Source organism: Mustela lutreola, chromosome 8 (assembly GCF_030435805.1).
Source record: "Mustela lutreola isolate mMusLut2 chromosome 8, mMusLut2.pri, whole genome shotgun sequence".
NCBI classification, from domain to species: domain Eukaryota; kingdom Metazoa; phylum Chordata; class Mammalia; order Carnivora; family Mustelidae; genus Mustela; species Mustela lutreola.
In genome coordinates this window covers 109,252,223-109,263,991 of record NC_081297.1, presented here as the reverse complement: position 1 = coordinate 109,263,991, position 11,769 = coordinate 109,252,223, and the positions used below count along the sequence as shown (strand labels likewise).

At 43.7% G+C, this 11,769-nt stretch overlaps 1 protein-coding gene across 1 annotated transcript; it reads left to right on the top strand.

Annotated features, from left to right (window-relative positions):
- The first annotated feature begins 3,313 nt into the window (after positions 1-3,313).
- PHLDA1 (pleckstrin homology like domain family A member 1) lies at positions 3,314-9,569 on the top strand. The gene is made up of 2 exons (XM_059186377.1): positions 3,314-4,888; positions 5,349-9,569. Exon 1 carries the CDS (start codon positions 3,681-3,683, stop codon positions 4,860-4,862), a length of 1,182 nt encoding a protein of 393 aa, XP_059042360.1. The 5' UTR covers positions 3,314-3,680; the 3' UTR covers positions 4,863-4,888; positions 5,349-9,569.
- The last annotated feature ends 2,200 nt before the right edge of the window (positions 9,570-11,769 follow it).

Below are 11,769 nucleotides of genomic sequence, written 5' to 3'. Positions count from 1 at the left end.
GGCATAATAAAATATTCAGTAGATGTTAGGAGATAATACATACTATGGGGAAAGTTAAAGGGAAGGGGGTGGTTGTAATTTTAGAGTGATTAGGATAGGCCTCATTGAGATGACATTTGAGCAGACTTGGAGAAAGGGGAAGATCCTGACTGCTGTATTGAAAATAGATTACAAAACTAGGGTAGAATTAGGCAAGGTAGGAAAGAGTCCATTGCAATAATTCAAGGGAGAGATGATGGTAATTTCTATCAGCGTGGTAATGAAAGAATAGGAAAGAAATAGAATATGTAGTTTGAAGACATAACTGATGGGATTTCCTCAGTTCGTGGATTGAGTGAGTATCAAGAGAAAGGAGTAAAGGATATACTGCAAGGCAGGTATGCTTCTAAGTATTTGCAGTCCTGGGGCAAGAATGCAGTGGAGACACAAATGTTAAATATTCAAAAGCTTTGCTAAATAGAAATATGTTCAGTGTACCTGTCTTGATAAATGCACCTGAAAAGCCAGATTTAAAGTCCAGTACCAGAACATGTGAGGAGAGCTGATACTCAGCCTGCCCTTCTCTTCTTATCCCTGTCTCTGAATTGTATGGGAAGGGGGGGCCTCCTGCCCCCCATCTGTATGGATATCCTAGCTTGCATGTTCAAAATCTGTCCACCGCCTTTATACACGAGTGCATACACTGATAATGTAATCCAATTTTTGAACAGTTGAGCCTATTTATCAGGGTATTTGGAATCCTGAGTACCTGGAGTTGGTCTAGAATGAGTATGAACTCAAGATAGGCATGTCCTTTTACTCTTCAAAAGCTCAAGGCTCTGGATAAGGGCCTCTTGTTTTAAGGCAATACTGCTCCAAGGTTTTTGGCTTGAGCAACTGTGCAGGTGGAATTGCCATCAACTGAAAAGGGGGTGCAGGTAGAGCAGATCAAGGTGAAGAGATACTTGGGAGCCTGTACTATTTTAAGTTCTTTATTAGATATCCAAATAGTACCGTAGAGAAGAGAAAAAAAATTTTCAACTTAAAGTAAACTTGGCCTGAATATAACAAAACTGAAGGCTGTTACAAAAAATACTGAAAACAAAAAAGCAAAAAACATAGCTTTAACTGCAGATCCTTATTGAACCAGTTCCATCCAGGGACTCCCATCCCATCCAGAGCAGTATTTTTAAATTTTTTATTAGCAAAAGCTCTAGAAACCCTGTTTTCCACAGCCTAAGATCTCCTTAGACTCTTCCCTCTAGTGAACTACTCTGGATATCTTCTTCAGTATGTGTTCTCTTGCCTGGCATGTTAATACAGCCTTTCTTTCATTCTTTGTCAACAAGCAGTTGGATATAAATTGGGGACTCTCTGGCCCATTCCTAAAAATGAGAGTGGATGAGACCCAATAAATGAGTATAGATAAAGAGGAGAACCGAGGACTGCGCTCTGGGGCATTCTGATACTAAAAGGGGAAGAGGAGAAAACTGCAGAGGACACTGAGCATGATTGGGGTGGTAGAAGGAAAATTAAGAGCTGTGTCCTTGAAGCCAAGTGAAGAACTGTATCCAAGAGGGGAAGCTAATCAACTGTCAGATGCTGCTGATACACAACATGATATAGACAGATGTCATATGCAATTTAAGTCTGCATTTTCAAACTGGTTTATTAAAGCAGTGATTTCATTAGTTTGCTTTTGAAACGTTAGTAACTTGAAAGTGATCTTGTGTAGGGTTGTGATATTTTGGGCAGAACAGTTATTTCCTGTAATTTTTTTGTGTTTATTTCATTGTCTTTTAAAAACATGGCTAACATGGCCATTTTTTGTGAATTGGATGTGACTGTTGAAGTAAGAGCAAAGTTGTCCCTCAGCTACAAGGTTCCTACACACCTGAGATCTCCAATAATCGATGGACTGTGGTCAAGGAAGGCACACTGTAGACTGACTTCTGAGCTGCTCACAAAGTCACTAAATCATAGTGAAATATCCAGCTGGAAACGGAGTGGTAAAGTAGTTACAAAATAAGTGCTTTTGAAAATCGTGCTGGTTTTCAGACATTTTGAAGTAATTTAGAATGAATCTGCTGCATCTTGATTAACTGCAGAATGTTAAATAACACCAAACATATTTTCTCTTAAGAAGATGGCTTGCATTTCAAGATTACATCTTGGTTTTTTACCCAGTCAAGTTTGTATTGTATCATTTTTCCACATGGAATGTCTTTATCAACTACACCTGCCCTCACATTCTGAGTTGCACACTCCTTTCTACATGAGCTGAAGAATGGCATTCTGTTAAAAAGATGAACAGCTGGTCATGTAGAAATTCTCTGGAATGCTCACTTGTCCCATGAAGGCAGGGAAAGAACTGATGATAGGTGCAGTGTTGTTACTGGTATACAGAATTGTTCATTTAAAAAAATCTAACTAGAAATTTTTATAAGATTTTAATAGTTGCCTTTCTCCATAAAAGACTGCTAATCCATTAAGAATTGAAGGCTCTGAGAATCTGCCAAGTGCAATTTCAGGCGGACTCAGGACTGTGCTGGAATTGGATTATTTGCTAAGATGTTTCTTATACTGACATGTCTTACACTGACATGTTTAAAAGTTCTCCTGTGTTTTCGGTTACCTTGAATTTTTCAGCATGACACATAGGATATGACTCTTGCTCCCCTACCTCATCGCTCATTTCTTCACTTGAATTCTTTGTTTCAGCCATAGGAAGTCCTCCCTCCTTTCTTGGGCACAAGAAGCAGTCTGTCTTCTTTGGCCAGCTCTGATTTATTTCTTCTTAATGTGTTTCTTCATATCCTCAGGGTCGGTACACCCTCGGGGGTCTCTCTACTTAATGGATGAATTTCCCCACCAACAGGTTTGGTTTCGATTAGTGCTCTTTATTCCCTCTTGTTTGCTAGAATACAGTTTTTTTTTTTTTTTTTTTTTAAAGATGCGAGAGTAGCAGGAGGGAGCTAGGGGCGAGTACAGCTTACCTTCCCCGGGTCACAGACGCAAGAGATTACAAAACTGATCTGGCCCGTTAGGCGCTTCCAAAGAGAGAGAGACCCGAGGAGCCCAGTCGGCTGTTTGGAGAGCTAAGCTGTTCCTTAAAATGTGAGGTGTCTCACTGGACATTCCTGGGGTCTGTAAGTGCAATTGATTTGCTGTTGCAGTCTGTGCGGATGGGTCACCCTTCTCTTCTAGCCCTTTCAGATGGGACAGACGGTAGCCCTATTGCCCTGATTTAACAATCGCTCTCCGCTCCAAGAAGAGCTAATGCCTGGAAGCAAACCTGAGTGTAAAGACCCTCTTGGCCTTTGTGCCCTGGGATGTTTACATAGGGTCTCGGAGCTCCTCGCGAATCCCCGGGGCTGCTTCCCGACGGCAGCGAGATAGCTTGGCTTTCCAGGTACTTCCTGGCCGTCCCCCGTCCTCGTCTTCTGAAGCAGTTAGAGAGCCCCACCGGCCGGGGACAGGCGGGACGACAGGATGGCCTCTAGGCGCCCTCTGGACGTCGGCATTTGTCGCCGGGCAGCTGGGGCGCCCTCGGCTGTCGCCCCAGGCAGAGAGGAGTTTCCGGGGCTCGGATCCCTGCAGCCGGCGCCTGGAAGGAGCGCGGAAGCGAGTGGGCGGCGAGAGGCGGAGCCAGGGATGCGGGGGGGCGTGGACGCGCCGGGCTTTGGAAAGGCCCCAAGTTAATGAGGCGTGCGCCGGCGGCAGAGCGCCTTTCCGAGCTGGGCTTTCCCCCGCGGTGCGGGCGCCAAGAGCCGCCTTTTCCGCTGGGTGTCACTCGGGGGTGGGGGGGGTGGCCCATTCAAAAGCGCCGTGAGGGGGCCCCGCCAGTGCCCTTCGGTGAGCGCTCGCAAGAGGACGGCAGAGGCCCGGAGGTTCGCAGCTCCGGGACCTTGTGGCGCATCAGGACGCGGCTGCCGGCTTGCCGGGACCCTGAGCCGCCGCCTCCGCCGCCGCCGCTCTGCTTCCTGCGTGTTAGCCTCCTCTGCGCGCTCCGGGCGGGCGGCCGCGGGAGCCGCTGGGGCGAGGACGGCGCGCGGCTGCTGCTGCTGCCCCCGGCTCGGGCGGCTGGAAGTGGAGAGGCCGAGCCGAGCGGCGCCCCTCCCTATGCCGGGAGGATGTTGGAGAGCAGTGGCTGCAAAGCGCTGAAGGAGGGTGTGTTGGAGAAGCGCAGCGACGGGTTGCTGCAGCTCTGGAAGAAAAAGTGCTGCATCCTCACCGAGGAGGGGTTGCTGCTTATCCCGCCCAAGCAGCTGCAACACCAGCAGCAGCAGCAACAGCCTGGGCAGGGGCCGGCCGAACCGTCCCAATCGGGAGGGCAGTCCGTGGCCAGCCTCGAGCCGCCAGTCAAGCTCAAGGAATTGCACTTTTCCAACATGAAGACCGTGGACTGCGTGGAGCGCAAGGGCAAGTATATGTACTTCACTGTGGTGATGGCCGAGGGCAAGGAGATCGACTTTCGGTGCCCGCAGGACCAGGGCTGGAACGCCGAGATTACGCTGCAGATGGTGCAGTACAAGAACCGTCAGGCTATCCTGGCGGTCAAGTCCACGCGGCAGAAGCAGCAGCACCTGGTTCAGCAGCAGCCTCCGCAGCCGCAGCTTCAACCCCAACCCCAGCCTCAGCCCCAGTCACAGTCTCAGTCTCAGCCGCAGCTCCATCCCAAGCCCCAGCCCCAGCCCCAGCCCCAGCCTCAGCCTCAGCCCCAGCGTCAGCCCCAGCCTCAGCCCCAGCCTCAGCAGCTCCACCCGTGTCCGCATCCCCATCCGCACCCACACGCGCACCCACAACTACCGCACTCGCATCAACCGCCGCTCTCGCAGCCGCACGGCCACCGGCTTCTCCGCAGCACCTCCAACTCTGCCTGAAGGGGGCAGCACCCGGGCCAGACAAGGTAAGGTCCCGGCAACTCGGGCTACTAAGGGCTTTTCCCAGGAGAAGGTCTCAGGAGTAGATCTCGCGGAAAGGAGGAGGAGTAGGAAGCCTAATTCACGGATGTGGTGCTTGGAGGGGAAAATGAGAAGTTATTACAAGTTTCTGGAGATGTCGAAAGAAGGGTAGCAAGCTGGAGTTAGGAGAGGCCGGGCATAGAGTGGAGGATGGGGGAACTCGGGTTAGGCTGAGAGGCCTCTCGGACCGTCTCCCGCCCACCCTGGTTGGGTCCAGTTGTGCACTTCCCAGCGACGCCACTGGCTCTGTCAGTGTCACCGGCGCCGCTCGAGTGTGTCTGGACACTCGAGGGAACGACCCCGGTGTCTTTTCTGAGCTCGCTTTGTCCGCCGGACTGGCCCGAAGAGAGCTGGGTTTTGGAGGATTCTGAGCCAATGACTTAATTGCCTGTCATTTCTTTCCAGGTTTTGAGGACTTGAGGAAGTGGGACGAGCACCTTTCTATTGTCTTCACTTGAATCGAAAACAAAAGTCTCCCCGCCCCGCGCCAGATCAAGTAGTTTGGACATCACCCTGCTGATAACTTGAGATTCCTCTCCTCTTAGTTTTCTGCATACCCTTCATTACGATGCAGGAAATGGCTTCAGTCCAGAAGGCTTTATTTATGAACCTTTGAAAGGATCTTCCAGTATGGTGGACCTTCTAGGAGCAATGATGTACTGTAATTTTATTTTAATGTATTTTGATTTATGATTATTTATTAGTTTTTTTAAATGCTTGTTTTAAGACATTTCTGAATGTAGGCCATTTTCCAAAAAAGAAAGTTTATTTTTAAAAACTTATTCCCTAGTAAATTCTAATCTTGGAAAAGAAAAACATGTAGAAGGGCGGTGGAGGGGAAAACATTAAGAATTCATTCATTATTCCTAGGGTATTTTCAGAAGGTCTGACACTTTCATTGTTATGCCAGGTGGTTCAAATTAAACTCTGTGATGTTACTTTTTTTTTTTGAGATTTTTTTTTCCTTAGGCATATATTTTCTGTAGAATAGAAGTTTAAAAAAACTTAATGTTCAGAGTTATATAACTACGAAAATCTAATTGCTTTTCTAAAAGGAAGTTCATAGTAATGACATCTAATCCCAAATATTTAATACGTAACCCAACTGATGGCAAGATGAGCATATCATGAATATATATATGGTAGGGCTGGTGTAATGCGGGAAAAGCCTTGCTTATATCATCTGTTTGAAGGGACTAATAAGGAGATGCCTGTGATTTCTGAATATGAATGCATTAGGCTTTTCAAAAAACACAGTGGGGGAAAAAGAGAACCCATTCAGCTTGTTTGAGGACATTTGTGCTCTTATCCACACTAGAGATTACCCTTCTCCAAGAGCTTTGCACAGTCTACTTGAACCACATTTTCTGACCCTTTTACTGCATTCTAGAAATATACTCTAGAACCTCATACTTTAATATATAGTTTGTAAATATTTCGGAGGACGAGGAGTCATAATTTTTTTTTTTGTAATTATACTGAAAATATTGTTGATTAGAGAAACCAACTGTTTTGCTTTTTATTGCTCTTTGAGAAATTTGAGGGTTCAATGTTTTGTAGTTAGGTTAACTAAACTCAAATTGAAAAAGGAAGGGCTGGATAAACACTGGATTTTCAGTGAGAAAACAACCCAGTCTTGTTTTAGCAGTTCAGGAGTCTGAGGAGTGGGGTGGAGGGGGAAGGATGTGCTTTTAAAGGTGGAACAAACCCTCTTCTGTGTCAAATCAAAAGGATGGTCAAAATCCACAAGGGCAGATGCTACTTAAGCTTAAAAAGAGACATAGTTGATACCAAATCCTCTTGGGGCTGAAAATCACTTCCTATCTGCATGGCTTTCCTGACGATCTCTGTTTTCCATTATCTTTTCAACAACGTCTTGATCAGTATTTTTCCAGCATCCAAATTGGAATGGTCAGTATTAGGCTATTGCTAAGTTAGGTAGTACAGAAACAAAAATAGAATTTCATGCTAGAGATGTCTTTATTCTTCCACCTAAAAGAGTTTAGATCAAATTACTTTTTAGTGCAATATTTAAATGATGAAATTTTGAGATCACAATTCTAGTCTGAAAAGTTGTGGGGGAAAAAGAAAACTGAGGCAAATGACAAGCAAAACTTAATAGACTCCCACTTCCAGTGGCTAAGCCACAGTTATGAAAATATGCTACAAATGTTAGAAACACACACACATATATGGATATATATGATGGGCAGTTCCTACAGCAAACCTGAAGAGTTCTTAAGTCAAGTGAGGTTTGGCTTCTCTGGAACCACAGATGTGCTTCTTAGACAATGCTCATTGTACTGTTGTTTTAATATATGCAGATCATATAACTTCCAATTAAACCATAGTTTTTTCTTCCATGTTTTTGCGCTATTAAAAAAAAAAGTAAAATCCATACCAAATATTTTAAAAATTAAGATTCATGTGGGCTTTTAAAAGGCATTTGTATGTTGTTAGCTGACATAGGCTAGGTAGTGTTGTTGAAAAAAATATGCCCAGGTTCCCTCGTGGCTACTGGAATTTTTTTTCTGTGCCCTCTTGCCCCCCATGACTGTGGTGGTTAATGGGGCTACCAGAATCATGGTTCCTTATCTTGTCTTTCCACAACCCATATTCCTTGGTCAGCTGTGATTTGTGATTGATTTGACCCTCTTAGTGGCTCTCTAGTCTGAACTCCTCTTAGCATTTATTTACCTGTGAAACCTCGGAAATTAGAAAGGAGAGGAATAGGATGTTTTTTGTTGTTTCACACTTTGAAATGATTATGGCCGAATCTTTTTTTTTTTTTTTTCCCCCAGAACAACGAAAAAAGCATGCTTACTAAAACTCAACAAAACAAAATATAAATGCAAATCACTTAATGATTTAAATGAATCATTATGAATTAAATCACTTAATTCTACCATTTTCTGTAAGAAAATGATACCAACTACCTAAGGTATTTTGAGGCCTAAAAAATTACTTTCATGGACAAAGGTAAAAACAATTCTTTCAATCCAAGAAAAGGAAAAAAAGGAAAGGGCAGGTCCAATAGAAAATGTACCCCTTAAATAAACACAATGCAAAGAGGTGGAAAAGGACATGAAAAGGAATGTTCCCATCTGGAAACTGAACTTTTGTTCTTGAACTTGTGTTGACACCGAGCCTTGGACACAGTGAGCTCAATCACTATTTGTTGAAACAAATGAATGAAAGAAGGAAAAAAATATGTAGCTTCCAGTATCCAGGAGGTGGTTTCTCTTGTGTCACACAGTGCTTCCTTCACTGGCTTTTATGTCGTTCCCAAGAACAAGTACTACGGGGCAGGCTAAGCCTAGTGACGGAGCTCCTTAGACAGACTTAGCAGAAATGCACACAGATCTACGTGTGCCCTCAGGGAGGGCTGAGGTCAGAGAGTAAATGAGTATAAAGGGCCCTTTCAAAGTGAGCATTTCTGTCATAGAGGAAGCTGGGATTCTCTCATGTAGAAAACCAACCTGACTTTATAATTTCATTTCACATGTTTTTTCTGATGGAGGTTAAAAACAAAAACCAAAAAGCAACTCATTGCTTAAAGGAGCTCCCTGCGGAGAGGAAGTCTGGCGGTCTCCTTTAACTCTTTCCTGCTCTCATACATCAATACTCGGTTTTTCTTAAAGACCCCTCACTTAAAATCTGATATTACATGAGTTTGTTGCCAGTGTGTGAGTTCAAGACATTGCTTGTTTTCTATCCCTAGGGAAGGTGATGTGGTTTTTGTTGGGCTCCAGTTGTTTGCAGTGTCTTGGGTAGTGGCAGGCTGAGAAGAGGCTCTGAGACTTGAGTGAGACCAGAACAATCCCATGGAGCTCAGAGCTTTGTAGGAGAAAAGGGGCCTGGGAGCATTCCTCCTTCTCTTGTAAATGTCAAGCTAATTTGCTTTTGCTTTACCAATAAACTGCCCTCAGCTGCTGCCTAAAATTTAAACTTGGGAATTAATAGAGCTTGATATGGAGTATATCAGCAATTGTTTCAAGAGAAATAATACATGTTTACCTAAAGCAACCTAAGATGTATTAATTGTGGAATTCTGTTGAATGGGTTTTAAAGATCTGTTTTCTAAATTCTTGACATAATTCAAAGGGTGACTTTTTGATCTGCAGTGTTGAACAGCTAATCTAGATTTACAGAAGATTGGATGACAGAGGGGTCTGTGACTTTGTTGGCAGGACATTTGCTGAATGGAGGATAGAATCCAACAGGGTTTTCCTAACAGGGTACGATGGTCCACTGATGGTAGCAGAAGGACTCTGGAAGCATCTGCATAAAAGCATAAAAGCCAGTGATCAGTTAGGCCTTGGGGAAGGTTTAATAATAGGTGGTCCTTCTGGATCACTGTATTTATTTTGAGAAGAAAGATAAAACTATCATCCGCTACATTGTACCATCAGTCTTCTGCTTAGTTTTAGAATATGCAGATGTTGACTTCTGAAAACCAAGCATCACCAGGTACTAAATGCTTTAGAAAATGTCGTATTTGTGAACTTAATAGTGTGGTCATAATTTGTGTAAATATGTCTCAAATGATTTTGGAGAGATGTGATTTATTTTTCATATTTTCAAAATGCATTCCATTTCAAATAAAGTATCCATTGTGTTGATCAACCTGTGCCCTTTTGGAGGCCTTGTTCATGTAGCATGTACAATATATGTTCCAGTGGCAGGAAGGTTCTAAAGGGCTTGGTTGTTACAAAGGCCATGGCCATTCTGGAAAGAAAAGGGCCATTTTTGAGATTGGGAACTTTTTAAAGACATTTATTTATTTATTTTAGCGGGAGAGTGTTTGCAGGGAAGGGGCAGAGGGAGAGAATCTCAAGCAGACACCAAGCTGAACATGGAACCCTATGTGGGGCTTGATCTCACAACCCTAAGATCACAACCTGAGCCGAAATCAAGAATCAGGGACTTAACCCAAGCCACCCAGGTGCCCCTACTTGGGAATTTTTAATAAAGAATATAAAAATTCATTAAGATCTTTTGATGAAATAATTAGTTTTCAGAATGCTAATGAATTTAAGCTGAATTTTCCATAGCACCCCAGAGGATGAGAAATGGCCCCTAGCTTGATGACCTTGAAGGCCGTTCCCTCGGAGTTCCTGACAGATTGGAGTCCTCAGTCTCTTGAGAACGTAAAGCCTTGACTCTGAGAGAATCATCCTTCAAACAGGTTACCTGTAAAGCTTCCTGTTTCAGGGTGAGAGCAGGAGACTTGATTCTTTGAAGGAAAATAATGTAACTTTACTCTTAAAATCTCCACTGGTATCTAAAAGACATTACATCTCAAAAGACTTTGAAATGGGGAATTTGAAGGCAATTTTTTTTTTTTTTTATCCTTTAGCACAGTCTTACAGTGATAGCCTTACTACTCTGCCATTTCTTTGTGTTTTAAAGAAGAAATGAAAGAGAAGGAGACAAATTACTGCCATTACACGGGGATGTCAGGAGTACCGTGTGAAAACGTGGTAAAGCTGGTTTGGAAGGACTTCAGAGCTCTACTACGTGGCTTCAAGTCCAAGTTCTATCATCTACCTGATATGTAGATCTTGCCTGTCTTAACCTTTTGGAAACTCAATTTCCTTCTCTGTTAAAGGATTAATAAAAATTCCTACCTTAGGGTTCTTGAGAAGGTTTAATAACTTAATGCACATCAAAGTGCTTAGAAGCTCCCTGCATACAGCAGATAAACTGGTTTGGGAATCATTATAGCTGTACGAATATGTGATATGTGGCGTTTTAAAGCTATGAATTGTATTTTCTGAGATCTCAGCACTTCCTTCAATGGTAAGACCAGTATGATTGCAACATCCCTGTATTTAACTTAGAAAAACAATCACTATTCATAGTACTCCTATTTTCATTTGCTTATTACTTTCCAATCTTGATCCACATTCTTATACATTTTAAGCAAGTTACAATTAAACAATAAAAATACTCTTATATGTATCTGCAGAAGCAAGCACCCAGATGGCCACTTCAGGGCAGAAGACATTTGGTCCCCAGGTGTGGGAGTGTTGGTGACTGTTGTGCTTTCAGAGAGCCTTTCTCCAGAATTGTCCTCAGCCTTGTCCCAGGGAGAGGCCCCTTGCAGGAGGATGTACCCCTCGTTGGGGATAGCCCATGTCCAGTGGTTGATCTGTGGAGAGTGGATAAAGACCAGGCCCTGTGTGTCAATCAGGACACGTGTAAGGGGCATCCCAGCTCCCAGAGCTCCCTATAGAATTTTTGAAACCTGTTTCAACAGTGAATTTGCACTGCAGTTCAGCTCCCCCTCTGACCAATCTTGTTTCCCTTGTTCCCTTCCCTTGATCTCTCCCGTCTTCCCACCCAAACCTCCTGCAATCAAATCTGAGAGTCTCAGAATATATTTCTCATGGAATCCTCTCTATAACTATGTCTGGGTGTGAACACCTATATGGAAAGAATGTGTGAATATACGTATTTATACATCTCTATGTACACATATACAATATTTGTAAATATTTATTTCTACCACCATGTTTCTGTAGGAAGGCTGCCGGTCTTGGACACAGTGTATGGTATAATGGTTAAGCCTATGCTTTGGACTAGAAGCGCTCAACTTGGAGCAATTTTGCTCCCCAGGACACATTTGGCAATGTTTGGGGACACGATTGGTTTTCACAACTGGTGGTGGAGGTCAGGCATCGATATCCTACATTGTTCAGGACAGACAGACCTTCACAACAAACAATTACGCAGCCCAAAATGTCAATGGTGCCAAAGTTGAGAAACAATGCTTTAGAGCCGGGTAATCTTGTTCTTGTTAGCTGGGTTCCCTTGGATAGTG

Bases quoted from the DNA above. Each gene is read 5' to 3' on its own strand.
- PHLDA1 (XM_059186377.1), top strand. From the start codon at position 3,681: ATGAGGCGTGCGCCGGCGGCAGAGCGCCTTTCCGAGCTGGGCTTTCCC.